Below are 22,722 nucleotides of genomic sequence, written 5' to 3' on the forward strand. Positions count from 1 at the left end.
CGTCTACACCACAGCCACCTCTGTGTCCCAGAGCAACCCTTCTGGGGATGTCTACACCAGAGCTGCCTCTGTGTCCCAGAGCAGCCTTTCTGGGGGTGTCTACACCAGAGCCGCCTCTGTGTCGCAGAGAAGCCTTTCTGGGGGTGTCTACACCAGAGCCACCTCTGTGTTCCAGAGCATCCTTTCTGGGGGTGTCTACACCACAGCCACCTCTGTATCCCAGAGCAGCCTTTCTGGGGGTGTCTACACCACAGTCGCCTCTGTGTCCCAGGGCAGCAAGGACTTCACAGGGAGCTCTCTGGGCCCTTTGAGAATCTGCTGCAAAGTCTCTGCAGAAATCTCAGGAACCAGGGATGACTGAAGTCTCTGTGACAGCCCCTGGGGCCTGGCAGGTAGGGGCTGCAGGTGGGGGGTAGAGGGCATTCCAAGCTTTCAGACTGGCAGCCACAGCTCTGGGTGCAGAATGGAGAGCCCCCCACAGAGGTTAGTTGGAGACAGTATATGGCTCCACCTGCCCACCCCTCGAGGCCCTCTCCAGACCTCCACAGAGCTTCGTGGGATGGGCAGGAGGGGCAGGGGGTACCTGTCCATGGTGCTAAAAGCATCAACAAGCCCACCCCACTGACTGGAGGTTAGAGGGCCCATGACTTACACTGACACAGCCGATCCAAGTCCATATCCCCCAGGTTCTGGGGAATCAACTGCTCCAGAACATACCCTGCAGTGATAACAGAAGTTTCCCATATTTCCTAGAACTCTCCACCCCCTACCCAACATCACAGCATCGCCATCATCCCAAGGACTGGCGCTTCCACCCTGGGAGGTGGGTGACATTCTTATCCCCATTTTACAGATGAGGAAACTGAGACCGAAAGGCAGACTATCTCGCCCAGGGTCTGCGCAGGGTCACACAGAAGGTACTGGAGGCTGGTCGAGAAGCCAAGTCCTCCTGATTCCAAGCCCAGCCTTCCACAGGCGACCCAAGGCTGGAGGACAAGTCTTCTGCCAAGAGCATCTGGCCAGAGCTAGCATGAATGAGGAGAGGTGCTCACAACAGCTCCAGGCTTTGGGGAAGTCAGAGGAGTCTTCCCACAAGAGGGGGCTCCCTAGTCAGTCCTTGAGGGAAGCTAAGGGCCCTTCAAGATCCATCAAGGTCAGTGGAAGGAAAGAGGACTGATGTGGTACTCCCTAGCTGTGGGACTCTGGGCAGGTCACTTCCTGGAGCCTCAGTTTCCTCCTCTGCAAATGAGAAGGGCAACAGCTGCAGTGTTGCCCTGAATGGACAGGGCCTCATACATGGCTCCATAAATGGGAGTTGTTGGGCCACCATACAGATGATACCCACCAGCTCACCTGTAAAGGTGCAGGCAGCCGCCTTAATCTTGGCCCACTCGCTTTCATAGTAGCCAATGGCTTCTGCACAAAAAGTGTCCAAGAGAACAGGGTCTTTCCTGGCCTGGATGAAGTAAAGGACAAAGTCCAATTATTTGCATGGGAGATCCTGGAATGCCGGGAGCCTCCGTACTTGACAAGGTTCTGGTCACAATCCCTCCCTGAAGGAGGCATCCTCCCTCAGTCCCTCCATTGGATGTCCCAAGAAGGGAAGCACTGGTCAGGCAGCCTCTGAAGCTGGGCTCTGTGTACCTCAATGCCTGAGGTCACAGTGGCCAGATCAACTGACCCTAGGCTCCAACAGATTTGGTTCTACCTTGAAGGTGTCAAGGGTTTGAGTCCTGCATTTTGGGTCTTTCCAGGGACCAGCAGGAAGTTTCACAACCAGGGAGGCTCCAGGGCATCTATGAGGGGGCAGAGCAGCCTGCAAGGACCCCCTTGTAAGCTGCAAAGGGGCCAGGACTGCACTGGTAGAGAAAGGATCCAGGATGGCTGAACCACAAGAAGGAAACAAGGCTTTCCTTCAAACCCTGGCCCACAAAGATGGCATCAATAAGGGAGAAGGCTCATGCCCTCATCAAGTCATTTAGATTAGCTGAGTAGGGATGGAGACCCAGGTCAAGCAATGGACCCTGGGAGGTGTGACCTGGGGAAGGGAAGTCTCAACACCACCCAGCAAACATCCACTAAGTATCCATGATGTCCAGGATACTGAGAAGCATTGGAGATAACAGGAGAAGGGGAGGCAGCTCCTGGCCTCAAGGAGCTTCTCTGGACAAACTGCGGTCAAGTGATGCCTCTCACACCTGGTGGTTGTGAAGCTGTTTTTTAAAACCCAAATGTAGGCTGCACTTATTCCCATTAAATTCCATTTTATTAGAATTGGTCTGATCAGTTCTAGACTGTCAAGAAATGTTTTAAATGGGGCAGCTAGGTGGTGCAGTGAATAGAGTATTGGCCCTGGAGTCACGAGGACCTGAGTTCAAATCCAACCTCAGACACTTAACACAAAAACTAGCCATGTGACCTTGGGCAAGTCACTTAACCCCGATTGCCCCCCAAAAAGCAAAATAAAAAATAAATGTTTTAATTTAATTTTCTAATTAACAAAAATCTATCTTCTCCCCCCGCCACTTACCTTGCCCCCATTGAAAAGAAAATGAAAACAATTATGTTACACACAGTTATCCTTTCTACACCACGGGGATGGGGGTTGCAGCATCCCCATGATCTAGAAAAGCCACATCAAAGTTTTTGGCCCTCTCTTCAGACCAGAGCAGGCCGGTTTTTTCTCTTTCTTTTATGGGGCGGTTACAGCACCTTATTGTAGAATTTGGTTTGATATTATACAATGCTATACAGACATTTTATGTATTTCTGAGTTTCTAAACTTTTTGTGTCATCTGCAGCTTCCATAAAACTCCCAAAAAAATCCCATTTACTGTCTTATGCCAACCTGCGATATGTCAAAAAGAGTGATGGGAAAGTCGAGATGTGGAAGGGAGAGCTGTAGTTAAGTAAAACCAATGCCCACCTTGGCCAGCCCTAGAAAAAATGCATCTTATTCCTAACCCCGGACCCATTGTTGCTTTGGGTTTTGCGTGTTTTTAATTGTTTTTTTGATTTTTTTAGCTTTGCATTTAGTATTTTATTTTTCCTCAGTTTTTAACATCCCTCCCTCCCCACCCCTCCTCATTGAGAAGGCAAGCAGTTTGATAAAGATCATACATGTGCAGTCATGTAAAACGTACCAGCAATAGTCATGTTATGAAAGAAATCATAGACAAAAAACTCAAGAAAAAGAAAATTTCTTAAAAGTATGTTTCCACCTGTGTTCAGACACCATCAGTTCTTTCCCCAGGCCCGTCACCTGTCAGGAGTGAGGCAGCATGCTTCCTCATTGGTCCTCAGAAATCATGTTTGGTCATTTGGCTGATTAGGGCTTTAGGATCGTTTTGGATTCTGTCACCAAGAGTTTGGGCCCTACTCCCAGATTAGCATCAAATCTAAACTTTAGTCCTTCATCCAAGTTGATAAACATGTTTTTAAAAAAGCACAGGGGCAAGCATAGATCCCTTGGGCTCTCCTCTAGAGACTTCCTGCCAGGCCAATCTGGAACCACAACCATTAGCTACTAACTCCTCTTTGACCCACGTGAGAACTCCCCTTACCAGGTAACTGCACATTTCCATCTGGAAAATGCTCAGGTCAGTGCCTTGGTTAACCAACTTCTCTAAGGTGATTTGCAGTTTCCTCCAACCCCAGAAAGGAATGCACAGGCAGATGGTGGCTTCACAGGCCTGAAAGAGGTAAACACCCAATCAGAGCTGGTACATTTCAGTCCTGGTCGTGTTGGCTGGGGTGGGCAGGGAAGATAGAGTCAATGCTTCCCTAAGGCACCATGTCTCTGGGCACAAAGTTGTCAGACTCCAAGAAGCTGCAAGGCTGGGACTGCCATTAAACTCTGCTACCCAGACTCCACAAGAGTCTTAACCCAAGGCCTGGGAAATTTTTTAAAATATTTTTTATCACTGAATTTCAATATAATTGGCTTTTTCAACAATCCTTTGCATTTCATGTTACACATTTAAAAATTATACTGAGAAAGTGTTAACATAAATATTTAAATACACAATAAATTAATGTATATTTACCCCATAATGTAGTTGTATCTAATAAATTGGTTATTGTGTATTATGTACATAAATTTAATATTCCATTAGTATCGTATTCATATTTTATATAACATGTTATAATAACAATATTTCATTTGTATTGTTTTGATCTTTTATGCTATGATAATATGAAATATTTATTAATATTAACATGTTAAACCCATAAATGGAATCTTCTGATCATCTCAGAGTCTGCAGGACATTTTAAGGAAGGAACCGCAGGGAGTGTCTAGTCTAGACCCTCCTTTTACAGGTAATCAGAAAATGGTGGTCTATCAATCCTCAGATTCATTAAGCACCTAGTCTGTGCTCAGACCACAGGCTCAAGTCTCTAGAGACCACCAAGTCCCACCCTTCATCTCACAGAGAAGGATGCCCTCCACCCTGCTCCACAAGAAGGGCTACTCAGTTCATGCCAGATGGACGGCACCAGTCAGTGAGCCAGCACATCAATGGGCCAACTTTCCTCTCATGCTCTGTCCATCAGAGCCCGGGAGGTGGGTCGGGGAGCAGCTCACCTTGGCCACTTCCGGGCAGGGGTCCTGCAGGTGGAGAATCAGGGGAATCCAGCTCTTCCTGACCTCCATGGTGAAGAAATCTCTCTTCTTCCCGGCCCAGATGGCCAGCTTCCCAAACAGGATGACAGCCTGCAAACGAAGCATCTCGTTCTCCTGCAGCCAATAGAGTCAGACAAAGGCTGAGCCCTGCCAAGAACTGGACAAAGACTTCCTCTGTGAGCACCAATGAGGAACCACTCTGGAGCAGGATGCAGGGGAGACCATGGCAAAAACAGGACTCTCCCTGCTCTCAGGGAGTTGACATTCTTCCAGTGGTGTGCTCATGGGCAAGTGAACACAAAATGCTCCTATTTACCCTGCCCACCTCATCGCCCATGACTGCCCTCCATCTTCTCTATGTTCCTAAAAAACTGTCCTCCTGGGCAGGGAGGCCCCAACCTTCCCCCTCTGTGTCCCAGGCCTTGACCGAGGCTCTCTAGCCCTTCAAGGCTCATGTCAGGGGCCCTCCTCCAAGCAGCCCTGCCTGATCCCCCTCCTTTGTCCCCATCACATCCTTCCTCATACTGCTATGATCTGCATATTCCTCCCCAGCAGAGTGTAAGCTCCTAGGTCAGGGAATGGCTCCTTTTTGCCTCTGTCACTAGCCTTGGCCATGGGGGATTGGCCACAGTTTTGTTGCTTGTTTGAATGAACCTTAAGCTGCTTTGTTACACTGCAAGCCCCATGAGAAAAGGGACAGCACTATTCTGACCCTGAGGGTCCCTGCAGCCCCTGTCTCCTAGGTGGGGAGATGGCCATCTGCTCCTCATGTTTTCAGTCAGTCCTGGGCTATCCCCCATCCTCAGACTCTGCCAAGCTCTTCACTGAGGCTCCCTGACTGAGGTCCAGGCCCTGAGTCATGGGCCAGGGAACTGTGGGGTCTTTGGTGCCCCCAGCAATGTGGGGCCATCCCAACCTTCCATTGCAGCACCATTTTGAACCCTTTCCTTCACCCAGACCCATCCAAGATGATCAACTCAGCACCACCGGGTACACCAAGCCCTCTCCTGGCTCCACACTGTGTGCTACACAGGAAATGTCCTAAATTTCTACCAGCTAACCCCCACCCCATTCTCCATGGCCTCTTTCCACCCTGGGAACTTCCTCACACATCTTCCTCAACTTTGGGCCTCTGTCTGGAGGGCAAGGTGTGCACAGTCCTATTTAGTGTCTTACCCAGGGCCTCTAAGGAATTCAATAAATGTGCACTGATTCTTGTGGAAAAGCTGAGTGAGTGATGCCGTGCACCAGGCCCCAGCCGGGATGGAAGCTGTGTGCTAGGTGGTAGAGGAAAGTTAGCTCACCACCGGGCCCCTCAGTTTCCCCATCTGTAAAATGGGGGCCGATGGGAGTGGGCTGGGTGCTTTCTGAGGCCCTCCCCTGCCCAGGGGCACTGACTCACGTCGTCAAAGAAGGCCCTGCACTGCATGGAGATGACCTCGAAGGACGAGCCCAAGTCCTCCTCGGCCATCAGCCCCAGCACCTTGGTCAGCGCCACCATGGTCTCCAAGATCACCTGGGTGCTGATGGGGTCACTGAGCGAGCACAGGAACTTCTTCAGCAGCAGCTTCCGGTAGTGTTTCACCTGGGCAGGGAGACAGACCGTGGAGCCCCAGCCTGCCGAGCATGGAGGACCCCTGATGCTCCCTCTTCTCACCTTTCGGGGAGCCCCGATGGCCAGGTTGCCCAGGGCCCGTATGGACAGCAGGCGCAGGGTGCTGTGCACGTGGCTGGCCCCCTTGGCCAACTTTGGAACTGTGGACTTGAGCATCTTCTTTCTGTAGAGAACTGGGTCACACATGAGCTAGGAAAGAGGCGGGTTCACAAGAGAGGGGCCGCTGATCAGCCGGGCTCTCCAGCAACTCTAGGAAAACCTCTCCTCTTTCTCTGAGAGCCATGGAGGGAGAAGCCGGGTCTGTGCACAACCCTCCCAGACAAGGAGGTGCCCACTGGGAGCAGCATTTCTCAAGTTCAGAATAAAAATGTGTATGTTATATATATATGGGGGTCTTGACTAAACCCCTGCCTAGAGACGGTGCACAGTGAGTGTTTGATCAATGCCTGCTGATTTGCTGAGTGTCTGTGCCCACTAAGCCAAGGACAAAATGAACCTCAAGGAAGGAGCACCAATTGACCCACTTTTCTGCAACCCTAAAAATGGGACCAGGTCTCCTCCTCCCCCTCCCCGGCCCCACAGATGGGGTCTCCAAAGTATGCTTTTTTTTCTCCGTCTCCCATTGGTATTGTCTCCCTGGGGGGCAAGGCAGGGGAAAGGGAAGACTTCCCCAATGGCAGGTGAGCAGCTGGTGCTGCAGCTTCCTGAGCCAAGGCAGAGGGGGGGAGGGGAGTGTTGGGCTGCTAGGGGCGAAGGAAGGTATGGCTGTGTTGGAAACAAGTCCCATGCCTGGCCATCAGAGGGACGCTGGCCTGGGACTCATCGTGCATTAATTACACACTCTGGAGTCAAGCCACATGCCCCCACAGCCCAGCAACCCCCATCAGGCAAAGGGCAGAATGCCTCCTGCCAACCAGCAGCCAGAGACAAAGCCCGGGCCAGTGAGCTGGGCAGTGACTGTAGGCACCTACGGGCCACTCCCCTGGGCTGCCCACATCAATTCAGCTCAAAGGCAGAGCCCATGAATTCAAGCACAGGGGATGGAGGAGGAGGGCTCGAGGTCCCTGTTAGAAGGGTGATTGGAGCTGCACCGCCTCCAGCACTCACTTCTACAAAGAAGGCTGTGCTGCTGAGACGCCAGGGGAGGAATTCAGAGTCCAGGCCCGGGAGGAGCAGCTGGGCAAACCTCTGGCTGTGAGCGCTGATGTGCAGGATCATGGTTCTGGGCGAGAAGAGGGGCAGGGCAGCAGTTTGATGACAGGCACTGGCTCCTGAGCTTCCCAGGAAGCTACCCAGGTCACAGCTCATTATTTCATCCTGGCCAGGCCTAGTCACACATCACGATGCAGCCAAAGTAGCTGTCTTACCATGTCGTTTCCCACCTCCACACCTCTGTCTCCCTGCACACCCTCCCTCTGCACTTACACCTCTTAGAAGATGCCCCACCCCAGGTTATCTTGTCTCCATTCAGTCTATGCCCACGTGTGCTCATACTGCCCCCTCCAGCTAGAATCTGCCCTTCGGGAGCGCAGGGACCACTCTGTGTTTGCCCCGTGTCTCTAGCTCCTACAGCAGGGCCTGCACACAGTAGGCGCATAATTCATGGTTGTCCATTGGCTGGCTGACTCTGCCTAACAAGGGGATCTAATTCTAAGTTGTCCACCCCATTCCCAGGACCTCAGGAGATGCTGCCTGACACAGTGGGCAATGTGCCCAACTCAGAGTTGGGAAGACTCAGAATCAAATTCCACCTGACACTTGTGTCCCTTAAGCACCTTGAGACTCGGTTTCCTCTGTCACTAGAGAGGCTACTACCCCCACACACACACGTCACAAAAAAGACAGCATGAAATCACAGAGGGGAGAGCATCCCAGGATGGGAGTGCTAGGGTCCCTGGCACCCCCAGAAGCTATGCCCTGAGGCCCCGCTTGTCCTCTTCACACAGCTCCTGGGCAACAGACTGCACTGGGGTACCTGGCCAGGAGACACACTCCATCGATGTGAGTCCTGGGGTCCTCCAGGAGGGTCCACACCCCCTGGTTCACCAGGCTATACATCATCTCCTCATTCCCAGCTCGGCTCAGCACACCCTGCAAGGTTTTGATGGTGAGCCTGGAAAAGAGAACCAGCCCTCCAGTGAGTAATGAGTATCTATCAAGTGCCTATCACAGGCCACTAAGTGCTAGGGATGCGGGAAGAGACCACAGAGTCCTGCCCTCATGAGCTCACAGTCTGGGTGGTGGGGGGACTTACAAACAAAGCCAGTGACAGCAGGACAAACGGGACCAGGTTAACAGAGAGAGGAGTGGGGGAGGCTTTCTGGAGAGGACTGAAAGGAAGCCAGGGAAGCCAGGAGGCAGAGATGAGAAAGAGAGCAGTGCAGGCCTGCGAGTGGCCAGAGGAGATGCCCAGAGCCGAGAGAGGGAGCATCTTGCTCATTGGACAGCCAGGAGGCTGGGGGCACTGGATGGAAGCACGTGTGGTGGGCAGCGAGGCATAAGATGGAGAGGGAGGAGGAGGCTGGTTACAAAGGGATCTGAATGCCTAACAGAGATGTCTGGAGGCAGCAGAGAAGCCCCTGGGCCTTATAGGGCAGGGCAGACACGAGCAGGGCTAGAATTAGAACCACAGAATATCAGACCTGAGAGGTCACCTGGCCCAGCCTCTCCCTCGATGCAAAAATCCCTGCTACAGCTGCTCAACTAGCTCCTTCCAGAACCTGTCCAGGGAGGGACAGGGAGCTCTCTACTTTCTCAGGCACACAGTGCACTGGGGAACATCTGTTGTTTTTTTAAAGGCTTCCTTGCATTGAACCATAATCTGATTCCCATTGATTTCCACACTCTGGTCCGGTTCTGTCTTCTGGCACTATGCAAGGGGAAGCACACGCTGGGACTGGGAATCAAAAGACTCCTGACATTTATGTTCCTCAGTTTCCCTATTTGTAAAAAGAGGAGGGCTGGGCTCAATGGCCTCTAAGGTCCCTTCCAGCTGTGAATCTGACTTAGGGACATCACCTAACCCCCTAAGCCTTCATTTTATTCTCTATAAAATGGGAATAATGCTACATGGGCTCCCGACCTCTCCCAGGTGTCCCCAAGGACAGCCCTTCAGACACTCGAAGGCCCTCCCTTCTAAGTCTGTCCAAATGGGGGAGGTGGTGGGCCTCTCGACCCCCAAGTTCTGCTTGCCTTTCCTACCACTACATCCCTTGAATCCACCCCCTTCTCTCTACTCGCACATCCACCATTCTCAGTGACTGCTGAAGCCTCCTGGCTGGTCTTCCTACCTCCAACCTCTCCCCGAACCACACCGCCCTTCACACCTGACGGACCACTGCGCTGAGTGCTCCCTAGGGCCTCTGGGCTCTACCTGCCTTGTTACACCCCTTCACCCATGATGCCCACCCGTTGTGCCAGGCCGTCGCACCGCGCCATCTTCACTCCCCCGGTTCCTCTAAAGTCAGCTGGATGTCAGGCGCTCACTCCCCGCCCCCGCCCCCCAAGTCACCTCGCATCCGCTCTCGGATTTTAGCTTGTGCGCTTTGTCTGCCTGGCTGTGGCCTCCGCGCCCGGCATATAGTAAGTGCTTTTTAGAAACGCTTCTTGGTTGACTGATAAAGGGCAGAAAGGCAAAAGTTCTGGGCCTGCACCAAGAGGACCGGAGCTCCAGCTTTTTGAGAAGGGAGGCTCCCCGGGCCAAGAGCTGCCTCGATAAATAGCTAGGGGTCATCAGCTGCACGCCGGAGGCCTCCGCGAGCCCGCAGCGAAGTACCTGCGCGGCGTGATTCTGTTCTGGAGGTTCCCGGTCCAGATGACTCCCCAGGTGTCTGGGGTCAGCGAGGTCTGCCACGGCCCAGCGCTGCTGCTCAGCTCCTGGAGGACCGTGCAGGACAGCTCCGGAAAGATGTCCAGCAGCTTCTCGCCGCTGTTCAGCGCCATGGTGATCTTGTGGAGAGCACACACCGCCTGGGAAGAGACGTGCGCCCACGTCCAGGCTCCCGCCCCGCACGGTGCCCCCACCCCAGCTGAGCAGCTCCCAACTCCCACCCCCAGGGCTGGGCAGCTCCCAATCCTCCCCACCCCACCCTCCCTTACCGTAATGGGGTCCACAGCAGCCAGGCGCCAGATGTCCTTTTTGGAGGTCGGGCTGCTCCTGGGAGCTTTCTTTACCTGGATTCTGGCCATCAGGGCTTGCAGGATCTTCCGGGCAAAGGCAGAATCTTCTGCCAGTGCTTCCCACAACTCAGTGATGTTGCTGTAATGGAAACATCAGTAACTCCCCATCACTCACAAGGTAAATTCTACATAGCATTCAAGGCCTTCCATCATCCTACATCACCCACCTTGACTCACTCTCCAGTCCAGCCAAACTGGACCCCTCTCCTCAACACAAACACTGTGTTCTCCCATGTAGAAAGAGCCACAGAGCAGAGAGCACTGGGTCTAGAGTCAGGAAGACCTGAGTTCAGTTTTTTTGGTTTTTTTGTTTTTTTCCTTTTTTTTTTGGGGGGGGGGCATAGGGCAATTGTGGCTAAGTGACTTGCCCAAAGTCACACAGCTAGTTTTTGTGTTAAGTGTCTGAGGCTGGATTTGAACTCAGGTCTTCCTGACTCTAGGGCAGGTGCTCTATTCACTGCACCACCCAGCAGCCCCAAGACCTAAGTTCCAATTCAGCTTCAGACACTGGTTGCATGACTCTGAGCCAGTTCCTTTGACCTGTCTGCCTCAGTTTCCTCAACTGTAAAATGGGGATAATCATAGAGCCAACCTCTCAGGGTGGTTGTGAGGATCCAATGAGATAACACACTGGCACATAGCAGGCTCTTAATAAATGCTTGTCCCCCTCCTCCCCATCTCTATGCCTTCCCTCAGCCCATGCCTTCCCCCTAGGATGCCCCCTGTCCTCCTCCTGGCCTGACAGATTTCTGCCCAAGCTATACAGTCCAGCTCAGACAGTGCCTTCTCCATTCCCTGGTCCCCCCTGAGCCTCCCCTGCACATTTCTTTGCCCTTCTCTAAGGTGCCCATTGAGTGATACTGTGTGTGACAGCTCTCTATGTGTCTCACCCCTCCCCGGCCTCAGATTCCAAGTGGGCAGGAGCCACACCTTAGCTAAATTAGGTATCAATCTCCTCAGGTGTCTAGCAGAACGTTCTGCACAGAGCAGGTCTTCAGTACATGTCAGGTGAGATCAAATGCATTGGCACGAAATAACTGACCTGATGGTGTTGGGATGGGACCTCCCCAGGGCCAGGCTCAGCCTTGCAGATCTCAGCGCCTGTGACTGGGTGCAGCCCCCTTCTGCTTCTTACTCCCAATGTGACTTTGGCTAAGGTATTTCATCCCCATAGGCCTCCTTCCTCCTCTCTACAGGGATGGCCACTAAGAAACCTCCTAACTGAAACTGTGGATGGTTTTACCTATGGCATGCATGCAAACCATATAAGGAGACCAGATAAAGAATCACTCCTGAGGGCACTTGGAGGGACTAAATGTGTGTGGGGACATGATGTGGGTTTGGGTTTTCTGGACAGCACCTCTGGTCTCACTGGAGCAGGGAACTCCCTCCAGCACAGAAAGTCGGAACCTTCTCTGAGACCGAATCTTAGAGAGTCCCCTTGGGCAGAGAGTGGCTCACAGACTTGCCCAGGGTCACACAGTCAGGATGTGTCAGAGATGGGACTCGAACCCAGGTCTTCCTGACTTTACCCCTGGCCCTCCATCCAACACACCACCCTATGTGTAAGATGGGAAATCAATTTACTTAAGTGGGAGTACTTGCTCAGTCAGGTTGTGTGTATTGAAGTCCAAGGTTGTTTCTAATAAAAAATGTTTGTCTATGGGAGGAGGGGACAAAAGGAGTGTGGCATTCGGACTAAGACGTGGGTCCGCCAGTCAGAATCCACCTACCTGTCCAGAGGCAGCGGCTGCCTCAGGAGGGAAGTAATGACCGTCTCGTGGTAGGAGTGAGCCAGCATGAGGACAGCCTCCACCAGCGGGCGCCGCACATCCGGATGGAACACTGAGGGCAGGTGTGCCAAGATGGTGCTCAAGATCTCGGGCACCTGCGAAGAATGGCGACAGCTCCAGGAGCGCCGGCGGCAGCTGCCTCCCCGCTGGGCAGGCTGCCCGCAGACCCCCGCCCTACCTTGTCTTCCAGCTCATGGCCCCGCAGCCTGAGGACAGTGTTGAGCCATGTCACCGCAGCCTTGTCATGGGTGAGGTTGGTGGCCCCCAGGCTCTCGCAGGTGCTCTGGAGAAGGATGACCAGCTCTTCCCATCGCACTTCCTTACTAATCACCTGTGAGTGAGCCAAGCCCCAGACCAACGGAAACACAGAGCAGAGGCCATCAGCGCCCTCCCCAGGCTGCAGAGCAGAGGCTCTCTCCCTGCATGGGCCAGCTGGCTTTTTAGTGCCTTTCATTGGCATTGGGCTCCTTTGTAAGCCTATGTATTTATTTTACGAGTTTAAGCACCTCCTTCTGAGAAGAGACTCTACCCAGTTACCCAAGGGGCCCAAGATACAGGAAAGGTCAAGAACCCCTGGTCTAGAGGTTCATGGATTTTCTGGAGGGGCCCACTCTCCCCAGACCTATGGAGGAAGGTCAGAATCTTGGGGCTACAAGGAACCTCAGGGCCACCCAGAATCCTCACTGATGGAACGGCCCCAGTGGATGGGAAACAGCTCCAGGCACTTTGGGACAGAGCTCATTGTAGGAAAGTCTTTCCTAGAATCAAGCCTAAATGAACCTCTGGACAACTCTCACCCAGAGCTCCTAGGCTTGCCCAACCTGTGAAAGCCCTCCACGTTGTTGGAGACAACTAGCTCATGTGGCTCCCCCAGCCCCCAGCTCTCCTGAGCCTTCTCTTCTCCAGGATGAACATTGCGGCATGGCCCTCCAGCCTTTCATCATCTCAGTGGCCCCCCCAGGCACATCCTCCGGTTTTCCCAGTGTACTTCCTAAAATGTGGTGTCCAGAACTCTGATGAGGCCTGAACAAGGAAGAGGCCAGTGGTAACGCCAGCTCCTGTGGACACCACCCACTGCCAGTGACCTCACTGGCCCTCTCAACTGACTCACACCATGGAGTCAACTCACCCCTCTCTTTCCTTCTGTCCCCACCAGGTCTCTGATGCCCAACCTACAAGCAGGAGCCTTCCAAACACACAAGAAAACAGGCTGAGAACAGAGAGCAGCCCTGGTGCTGTGGCACCAGAGGCAAAATCTCAAGTGATGCCCTTTAGTCCATCAGCCAAGGAGCCTGTAAGTTCCCCAGAGAGAAGCTGACCCTGAGGTTGGAGGTTCTATGCAGCCTGGGGAGAAGCAGCCAGGGGCTGGGGGGGGGGCACCTTAAAGAGGACAGAGGGAGAAGACAAGGGAAAGCCCTGCGAGGCTGCCCCTTCAATGCTCTGGACCTGGTCTGTCACAGCAGCTGGGCAGATAAAGCACAGGGTCTGCAGTCAGAAAGACTTGAGTGCAAATCCTGCCTCAGACACTCGCGAGATGGCTGACCCCCCATCACCATCTGATTCAGTTTTCTCACGTGTAAAAGGGAGATAATAACAGCATCAACCTTTTAGAGTTGTGAGGGTCAAATGAGCTAATACCCGGAAAGTCTTTCACATGCCTTAAGTGCTAACTAGTAAGAGTAGAAATAGTGGTGGTAGTAACAGTGGTGGTGGTGGTAGTAGTAGCAGTAGTAGCAGTGAGGGCATTAGCACTAGTGGTCGTGGCAATGGCAGGAGCGGCAGTGCCGGTGGTAGTGGTGGTGGTAGTAGTAGTAGCAGTAGTAGCAGTGAGGGCATTAGCACTAGTGGTGCTGGCAGCACCAGAGGCACTGCCTCTGCCCGGGAGCACACAGGGCTGCCAGGGGAGCACCAGGCACTCAGAGCCAAGCTGAGGGTCAGTGGGAGTGAGCAGCCCCAGGCCGGTTTCCACCCGGGGACAAGCACTACACAGAGTTCAGGTCGCCAGCTTTTGTCACCTTGGCGATCTTGGAGGACAGGGAGTAAATCTTCTCCGTGTCAGTCGTCTTCAGCTCATCTCTGATGTCCAGCAGTAGCTTCTCTGTCACCGTGTCCTGTATGGACCAAGGCCGGGCTGCAATTTGAAAAGACAATGAAAACACTCAGCGAGACAAGATCTGCCCCAGGGTTCCCCACAGAAAGAGGGCAAACCCGTTAAGGGCACAGAACTGTGTCCGGGACGTCTGTGTGTGGCTGCCAGTGGCTTCCCAGGACCCTGCAGAGCAGCATCCCAGTTTGGGGACCTCCTGGTCCCCTCCCCTCCCATGAGAGACTCGGTTCATGCTGTTCCTGCTCCCCTGAGTGGTCCATGGGCTCTCCTCTCCCCTCAGACTCTCAGTATGTACTTACCTGTTGTACCCCACCCCCACCCCCCTAGTGAAATATAAGCTTGTGGAGGTCAGGGACTAATTTATATTTTCTTCTTTCTACCCCCAGGACCTAGTACAGAGCCAGGCACAGAGTAGGTGCTTAATAAGCGTTTGACTGACTGACTGACTGACTGACTGACTTGGATTGAGACAACAGTAACTGGCAGAATAAATTGCAGAAAGAGGAGAGTTTGAAGGAACACAGACAGGTTAATTCTCCTCTTTCTAGCAGCCTATCTGCCCTAGTGAGAATTCCCCCGCTGCTGCACTCCAGTATTTTATGCTGTCTTTGCAAAGACCATTAGAAGTATTTTGGCAGAAACTAGGTATTGACCAATATCTCACACACACCGTCCACCAAGAGAAGGTCAAAATGGGTGCATGGCGTAGACAGAAAAGGTCACATCAGAAGCGGATTAGGGGAGTGTGGGCTATTTTACCTGTCAGATCTATGGACAAAGGAAGGATGTGTGACCAAACAAATGATAGAGAGCATAAGGGATAGAAAATGGATAATTTTTATTACATTAAATTAAAAAGGGTTTTCACGAACAAAACCAATGCAGCTAAGATTAGGAGGAAAGCAAGAGGCTGGGGAAAATTTTCACAGCCAGTGTCTCTGATAATGGCCTCATCTCTCAAATACGTAGAGAACTGAGTCGCATTTATAGGAACACAAGTCATTCCCCAATTTATAAATGGTCAAAGGATATGAAGTCAGTTTTCAGAAGAATTCAAAGCTATCTATAATCATATGAAAAAATGCTCTACATCACTATTGATTAGAGAAATGCACATTAAAACAACTCTAATGTGCCACTTCACACTTTTTAGATTGACTAATACAACAAAAAAGTAAAATAACAAATGATGGAGGGGGTGTGGGAAAATTGAGATACTAATGGATTGTTGGTGGAGTTGTGAGCTGATCCAACTATTCTGGTGAACAATTTGGAACTTTGCCCAAAGGGCCATAAAACCATTCATACCCTTGGACTTGAAATACCACTATTAAATGTTCTGTATCCCAAAGAAATTTAAAAAAAAAGAAAAGGACCTATATGTACAAATTCTTTATACTCACTCTTTTAGTGGTGGCAAAGAACTGGAAATTAAGGGAAACCCATCAATTGGGGAATGGCTGAAAAAGTTGTGGTATATGATTGGGATGGAATACCATCGTGCTATAAGAAGTGACAAGCAGAATATTCTGAGTAAAATGTATATGAAGACATATATGAACCAATGCAAAGTGAAATGAGCAGAACCAGGAGAACATTGTGCACAGTAACAGCAACATTAAAGACCAGCTGTGAACAACTTAGCTCTTCTCAGCAACACAATGATCCAAGACAGTTCCAAAGGCCTCATGATGAAAAATGCCATTTACCTCCAAAGAAAGGACCGATGGAGTCTGAATGCAGATCGAAGCAGACTATTTTTCACTTTTGTGTGTGTGTCTGTGTATGTGTGTTTGGTTTCTTTTCTTTCACAACATGACAATAAAGAAATATATTTTGCATGATTGCATATGAATAAACTATCAAATTGTTTGCCTTCTCAAGGGGAGGAAGGAGAGAATTTGGAACTCAATTTTTTTTTAATTAATGTTAGAAAAAATTACATGCAATTGAAAAGGAAAAATAAGAGAGTGAAAAAAAAATAAAGTTTGTTAGCTTTGTATGTATCTTTGCTTTGTCTCCTCAGTAAGAGTGTAAGCTCCCTCAGGGTAGGGCCAACATCCAACAATACAAATTTCCACTCACCACCCACCCCAGCCTGAGCAGAGGAGAAGCCCATGATTTCTTGTCTTCTTACCTTGGAGGTCTAAAAGGCAGCAGATGACATCAATGGTGGACTGACGGGTCCTCACTTGGGAGTCACAGGTATGTGGAGCCAGGAGTCCGATCAGAGTGCCAAACTGGCCAGATTTCAGGGGTATCTATTTTTTAAGCAAAGGCAAACAGTTGGACTGATTAGAATCCATGTGTGTCTGTGTGTCTCTATGTATCGCTTTGCGTGTCTCTGTCTCTCTGTCTCTTTCTGTGTGTCTCTCTGTCTCTCTCTGTGTCTCTGTCTCTCTTTCTCTCTGTCTGTGTCTCTGTGTGTGTCTCTCGGTCTCTGTCTGTCTCTCCCTGTCTCTGTCTTTGTCTCTCTGTCTCTCTATGTCTCTGTCTCTCTCTTTCATTACACTCACACCCAGGCTCAAACCCAGAGAGGATTCAGTTTGGTCTAGGAGACATTTCTTCCTCTTTTGAATAGGAAGGTGAAGGGGGGGGTGGCATACACCATCAGGCTGCATCCCTCCGTTGACTTTGTCCAAGGATTTCTGGGTTGTTACAAGGCAGGGTTCTGCTGGGGTGAGGAGGTTTGTGGTGTAACAACAGAAGGCAGTAAGAAAACGATTTTTAATAGGCCAAACCTGCCAGTTCATTGGCCTTCCAATGAGAAGCCCCCTCTACCAATTCAGAGCTGTTCCTAATAGTCTTGGGGGCTGTCTGGGCGCTGAGGGTGAAGGGACTGCCCAGGGTCACATGGCCACTGGCTGTCAAAATTAGGACTGGAGCCTAAGGCAGTAGTCCTGCTAAGTGCTTAGTGGGCTCTCCCGGGGCCCAGGGCACTTCTGAGCTTAAGCTTCTTAGACCTTTTAGCCCTTACTTTCTTAGGTCTAGACAACCAACAAAACAGTAACTCAAACCGAACTTTGTAGCTCAGCGTTTGCTGGCTTCAACAAGGCGCAAATGTTCACCCCGGAAATTTAGCAATCAGCTCTCCGGAGCTGTTTAGCGCTAGCTCCACAGAACCCTGGAACCCAAGCCTTCTGCCCTCCAGGGCCAGCCAGCCATCTACTCCATGCTGACACTCAAAAAACAAAACCAAAAGAACCCCAAACCCTATTTTTTAAAAAGCTCAGTACGCCTAAACGACCTTGGGCTGAGAAGCTTGGACCTAGGCAGCGTGGAGGAGGAAGTCAGGAAGACCTGAGTTAGAGTCCTGCCGTAGACAGGCTATGTGATCCAGGCTGAGGCACTGCACCTGTCTGGGCTTCCTCATCTGCAGAATGGGTATAATATCCCTACCTCCCAGGGCTGTGTGAGAAGAATGTTCACCATCAGCGCTTACAGAGCTTGGCAAACCTGAAACCATGCGGTACACGCGTGAACTGCCCCAGCTCCCGGCGACTGCCCAGGGACGGCGAAACCTGCTGCATGTGGGGATCACGGGGTGGCGGAAAGGGCCAGTCCAGAGGAAAGAGCTGATACAGAGCAGGCGAGGGGAAGAAGGACACGGACTCCGATCGGGGCAGAGCGCGCCCCACCCACACCGGCACCCACACCCGCATCCGCACGCGCACCCCCAGACACAGGTGAGGGGCGTGGGGGGGGGTTGTCCGTAGGCAGATGCCACAGGCCAGGCCGGGGAGGGAAGCTTTTCTTATCAAGGCTTGATTTGTATTTGTTGCTCAATGGGGGTGAGGGGGCGAGAGGGAATATCAATGTTGGTTAATTGGAGAAATGGTTACAGTAAGTACAGTAAGGCAAGCTCGGGCGGCGGCCCCCCTCCACGCAGGCTCTCGGCCAGACCAGGCCCGACCCCCCATCAAGGCCCAGGAGGGCCGTTTGTCCAGAGCCGATGGCGGCTCCCTTACTCACAAGGATGGTGACGCCCTCCCTGTAGACCTTCAAGAGGTGAAGACCCAGCGTGACCGCTCGCTCCCGCTCCCAGTCCTTCTCCGAGTGCAACCACTTCTCAAGCAGCTAGCAGAGGGAAGGAGATGCAAAGGCAAGGGAGAAGCCCTGAGAGCCTGGCCAGCCTCCCAGCCAAGGGCCCCCTCCGAGCCCGGAACAACCCCCCGCGTGCTGCCATGAAGGACCCTGAGTCTGGGAGCAAGCTCCTGCCATGCTCCGGGAACCAGAGAGGCCCTGCCAGGAGGAGAGCTTTGCAGGCCGGGCCGCAGCCCAAGATGCCCCACTCACGGCCACCTTGGAGGGGGCTCTGGGTGCCCTCTCCAAGACACTCACATGGAACACCTCCTGGAGGCCCTTGGGGTCCATCTCTCTTTCCAGGAGGCTTTGCATCAGCTTCATCAGGGCACTCATGGTGTTCTCGTACAGTGTCTGCGACCAAGAGATGTGCATGGGGGTCATGACATCCATCAGGAGTCCCTGGGTCTGCCGAAGCAAGGGAGAAGGACAGCAGAGCGGGGGAGGAGGCTGGTCCCCCAGGCTCCACGGGAGGGCACTGAAATGCTTGGAGCCTCAGTTTCCTCCTCTGTAAAATGAAGGGTTTAGAGGAGGAGATGCTGAGGTCCCTTGCAGCTCTCAGGCTATGACGTGGTGAGGTGAGGCCAGCTGGAGCTGGTGAAGCCTGACAGTCAGCGAGAGATTCTCGTTAGCATGGTTGGCCACGTGAGCAGGCATGGAGGAGAGGCTGGAAGGGCACCTGAGACAGCTCCACCTTCATGCCAGGTCTGGTGCCCCCTGAACCTGAGTTTGTCCTCTAAGAGGAGTGTGGGCACCTGAGGCTCCCATTCTCTCCATGCTTTCCCTGTGTCTCCCGGAAGGTTTTGTCCATGGCTATAAATGGCCTCAGGTTAGCCACAGGCACAGAGTGTTCTGAAGGGCTGGTCACGAGGTCAGCAATGGGCACCACCTGGCTAACACTCACAGCCCTCCCCCATGGTCTCAGGTGTGCCTGGGTCCAGGTCCAGGAGCCTTACCAAGGCGGGTGGCAGGCAGCGTAATGGTCTGAAGGAGGGAGGTCAGATTCAGGACCGAGGTCAGCACAGACCTCCACCTCTGAACAAGAACTCACCTTGACTTGTTCGCTGTCCTCTCCTGGAGGGGGGAGGGGGAATACACACTGGATGCTCCTGTCCATCAACTCGTGGTTTTCCTCCAGGGTGAAAGGAGGCCTCAGTTTGCTGGGGAAAGCAAGGGACAGAGAGGAGTTCGATGCTGGCCCCCCACTGTCCAAAGAGGCTGAAGGAAAGTGGAACAGCCACCTTCCTATCTCAGGGTAGGCTCCACTTCCATTCAGCATAATTCAGCACCTACTGTGCACAATACAGCGTGCTGGGTGCACTCCCTGGGCGCAGGGCCCAGGCTTGGCCATTCTCTGCCTGCCCAGCACTTGGCCCAGCACCTGGCACACACACACACACACACCTGGTGCTTCACAAGTATCTGTCAGCTGCCTGAATGCCTCACTACACAGATAGGAATGAAGCCATCCTTGTCCCTAAGGCCCTGACATTCTACAGAAGGGTAGAACCAGAAAAAATGGGAGGATTTCATCCAGTCCCTTGTTTTATAGCTGAGGAGCCTGAGAACAAGAGGCCCCAGCTAGAACCCAGATCCACAGAAAGCAAAGAGGGGCACAGCCTGACCTAGAACCCACAGCAACACAGCATGGCCTAGAACCCCAAACCACAGCCAGTGAGAAGAAGCACAACCTGGCCTAGAACCCAGATCCACAGTCAGTGAGGAAGACCACTGACTGACCTAGAACCCATAGCAATACAGCATGGCCTAGAAGCTGGAGGAACACAGCCTGGCCTAGAACCCAGTTCACAGTCAATGGGGAGGAGCACAGTCTGGCCTGGAACCTGAAGGAGCACAGCCTGGCTTAGAACCCTGATCCACAGTTCCTGGTGCTGTGGATCCTGCCTCAGACACACCCCAGCCTCTTGGCTCTGGGAAAGTCACTCAAGCTCTGCATTCCTCAGTTTCCTTGCCTGCAAAATGAGGTCGGACTCATCAGCCTCTGCGGCCGTTTGCAGCTATAAGTCCGTGATATCCTTTATAAGTCTCTGAGTTCCCATTCAGGGCATTCCTCACTCTTCCCAGCCAGCTTCCCCTGAACCCCAGCTTCTCCTCGAGAGTTTCCTTCTCTCAGGAGGCCAGTGTGGCCTCAGCAGTTTTGTTCTTGCTCTGCTCAAAGCCCAAGGGCAGCACAAGGCTTTGGACATGGTAAGCACTTACTGAATGTCCACTGAAGAGAGAGAGAGAGATGGGGGGGAGGTGAGAGAGTGAGGGGAGGGGAAGGGTGGAGACATAGACGGAAGGATTCATGGATGGATGCCCGGAGGGACAGAGGGATGGATGGAGAGAGACAGAGAGAGACAGATGATAGATGGATGGATGGATGGATGGATGGATGGATGGATGGATGGATGGATGGATGGATGGATGGATGGATGGGTGGGTGGACGGACGGACGGACGGACGGATGGATGGATGGATGGATGGGTGGATGGATGGACGGATAATAGATAGATAGATAGATAGATAGATAGATAGATAGATAGATAGATAGATAGATAGATAGATAGATGATAGATAGAAGAGTGAGTGAATGAGAATTTATCACATTTATCAAGGACTTTCCCTTTGCTAAGAGCTGGGGTTACAAATGGAAGTGAACTGGATGGTCTACCCTGAAGGAAAATACCAGGGGGAAGAAAACATGTATGAGGGAGACCGTGGAGGAAGTCCCCCATGGGGGTGCGGGGAGGCTGCTGTGAGGAGGTGAAGGCCAGGCAGTGCGTTGAGCTGGGTGTGAGGGGAGGATGTCTGGGACGCCCGTGAGCAGGGGGTCATCTCTCAGAGGCTCCTGCTTCCTCCGCAGTAGCAGCGGGGCGCGGTGCCCCCAGTGATGTGAGCAGCACCCCTGCCCCGGCTCTCCTGCACCTCTCGCTGTCATTCACACTCTTCTCTGCCCAGCGGGTGAGCAGGCCACAGCCCATCTGCATGGCTGCCTTAAACAGCAAAGAGCCGTGCTTCCTCCGGCCACTTGGCGGGGAGGAAGGCAGGTCAGCTGTCTATGCCTTTCATGACATCCTATGAAATGTGAGGTGCCTCTCCCCCACTAGGCCTCTGAGGTGCTCACAGCATCTCACATAAGGTCTCACCACAGCAGGACAGGAAGTACAGCCACCAGGCACCCAGGGCACCCAAAGCTCCTGGCCTCAGCAGCAGAACTCAGGCCCTAGCTTGGGTCTGAAGCTTCCCGTGATGCCTTGCTAGAGTCCACAGTAATGCCACACACACACACACACACACACACACACACACACACACACACACGCCTATGCCCTGGGTTGCATGCCTATCCATTAAGTGTGTGACGTAGGCAGCCTGCCCTATTTGTTCTTTACAAGAAATTATGGTGGTTTCCAGGGAATCAATTTGCCTGTCATGGTAGCTGCGCCTGCGTCATCTTGTGTTCTGTGAGCCCCTGGACTAGTCCAGGCATGTACATGAGCCCAGGAGAGCCGAGGCGGGCCATGGGAGTTGGGCACATGGACCTTTCTCAAAATGCTTCTCTGGGACAAAGGCCACTGGGGTTACGGGGCTCCAAGGATTCAGAGCAAGAAGAGATTTTCATCATCGGCCCCTCCAATCTCCCCATGTTACAGATGGGGAAAGTGAGGCCCGCGAGGGAAGGGGCTTGCACCAGGTTCCCAAGAGAACAAGGGACAAAGGAAGGAACATGGCAGTGCCACCCAGGCCAGTTGAGGACCTCAGGGGTTACCTGACGAAGCTTTCACCTTTAATCAGTGTGAGTCGGGAGACTCAGAGAGGGGCCGGAATGGCCCCCACATAGGGGGTGGGCAGCATGTTTAATATGGTGGGTTCTCTTTCCATGGGCACCTGCCTCATCTTCCCAGAGAGAGGGCCCAGGGCCAGGCGGCATCTGAGCCTGCTCCAACATGCCCAGCCAATCAAGATGGTGGCTGGCTTCCTACCCCCAGCGCGCCAGGACTCTAACCACGAGACCCTCTCATTTCCTCCTTCCCTCCAGCTTTCTGGCCATTTTCCAGGGGGATCAGTGGCCTAGTCGTGCTTTCTTGGAACTCTGCCCCTACGGTGGTGAGTGTTGCCCAGCCATGAGAAGGTGAAGGGCGTTCTGAGGGCCGATCTCTGAGAAGGGCAGCAGCAGCCTCTTGCCCAGGGCCCAGGAGCACAGGTCCAGCCTACCTGAGGTGCCAGAGGGCCGTCATCGTCAGGCAGCGCACAGGAGACACCAGCGAGTCCAGCGGCTCCGTCCTGAGGATCACCTGCCCAGGACAAACGAGGACAG

The 22,722-nt window shown here is 52.7% G+C and overlaps 1 protein-coding gene across 1 annotated transcript in view; it reads right to left on the reverse strand.

Annotated features, from left to right (window-relative positions):
- MROH2A (maestro heat like repeat family member 2A) overlaps positions 1–22,722 on the reverse strand; it is a 51,941-nt gene that overhangs the window by 728 nt on the left and 28,491 nt on the right. Inside the window, exons 22-39 of the mRNA XM_069083219.1 lie at positions 22,620–22,699; positions 19,453–19,561; positions 18,660–18,755; positions 18,291–18,395; positions 16,456–16,579; positions 14,227–14,342; positions 12,390–12,542; positions 12,152–12,306; positions 10,338–10,497; positions 10,015–10,208; positions 8,215–8,352; positions 7,347–7,461; positions 6,282–6,428; positions 6,027–6,209; positions 4,586–4,738; positions 3,564–3,692; positions 1,354–1,456; positions 653–718 (exon numbers count right to left, since the gene is read on the reverse strand). Of these exons, the coding sequence (XP_068939320.1) occupies positions 653–718; positions 1,354–1,456; positions 3,564–3,692; positions 4,586–4,738; positions 6,027–6,209; positions 6,282–6,428; positions 7,347–7,461; positions 8,215–8,352; positions 10,015–10,208; positions 10,338–10,497; positions 12,152–12,306; positions 12,390–12,542; positions 14,227–14,342; positions 16,456–16,579; positions 18,291–18,395; positions 18,660–18,755; positions 19,453–19,561; positions 22,620–22,699 (2,326 nt within the window). The remainder of the gene's footprint in view (positions 1–652; positions 719–1,353; positions 1,457–3,563; positions 3,693–4,585; positions 4,739–6,026; positions 6,210–6,281; positions 6,429–7,346; positions 7,462–8,214; positions 8,353–10,014; positions 10,209–10,337; positions 10,498–12,151; positions 12,307–12,389; positions 12,543–14,226; positions 14,343–16,455; positions 16,580–18,290; positions 18,396–18,659; positions 18,756–19,452; positions 19,562–22,619; positions 22,700–22,722) is intronic.

Source organism: Petaurus breviceps, unplaced genomic scaffold, assembly GCF_028583685.1.
Source record: "Petaurus breviceps papuanus isolate PSGF00001 unplaced genomic scaffold, PetGlider_PUasm1.0 173, whole genome shotgun sequence".
Classification (NCBI taxonomy): Eukaryota; Metazoa; Chordata; class Mammalia; order Diprotodontia; family Petauridae; genus Petaurus; species Petaurus breviceps.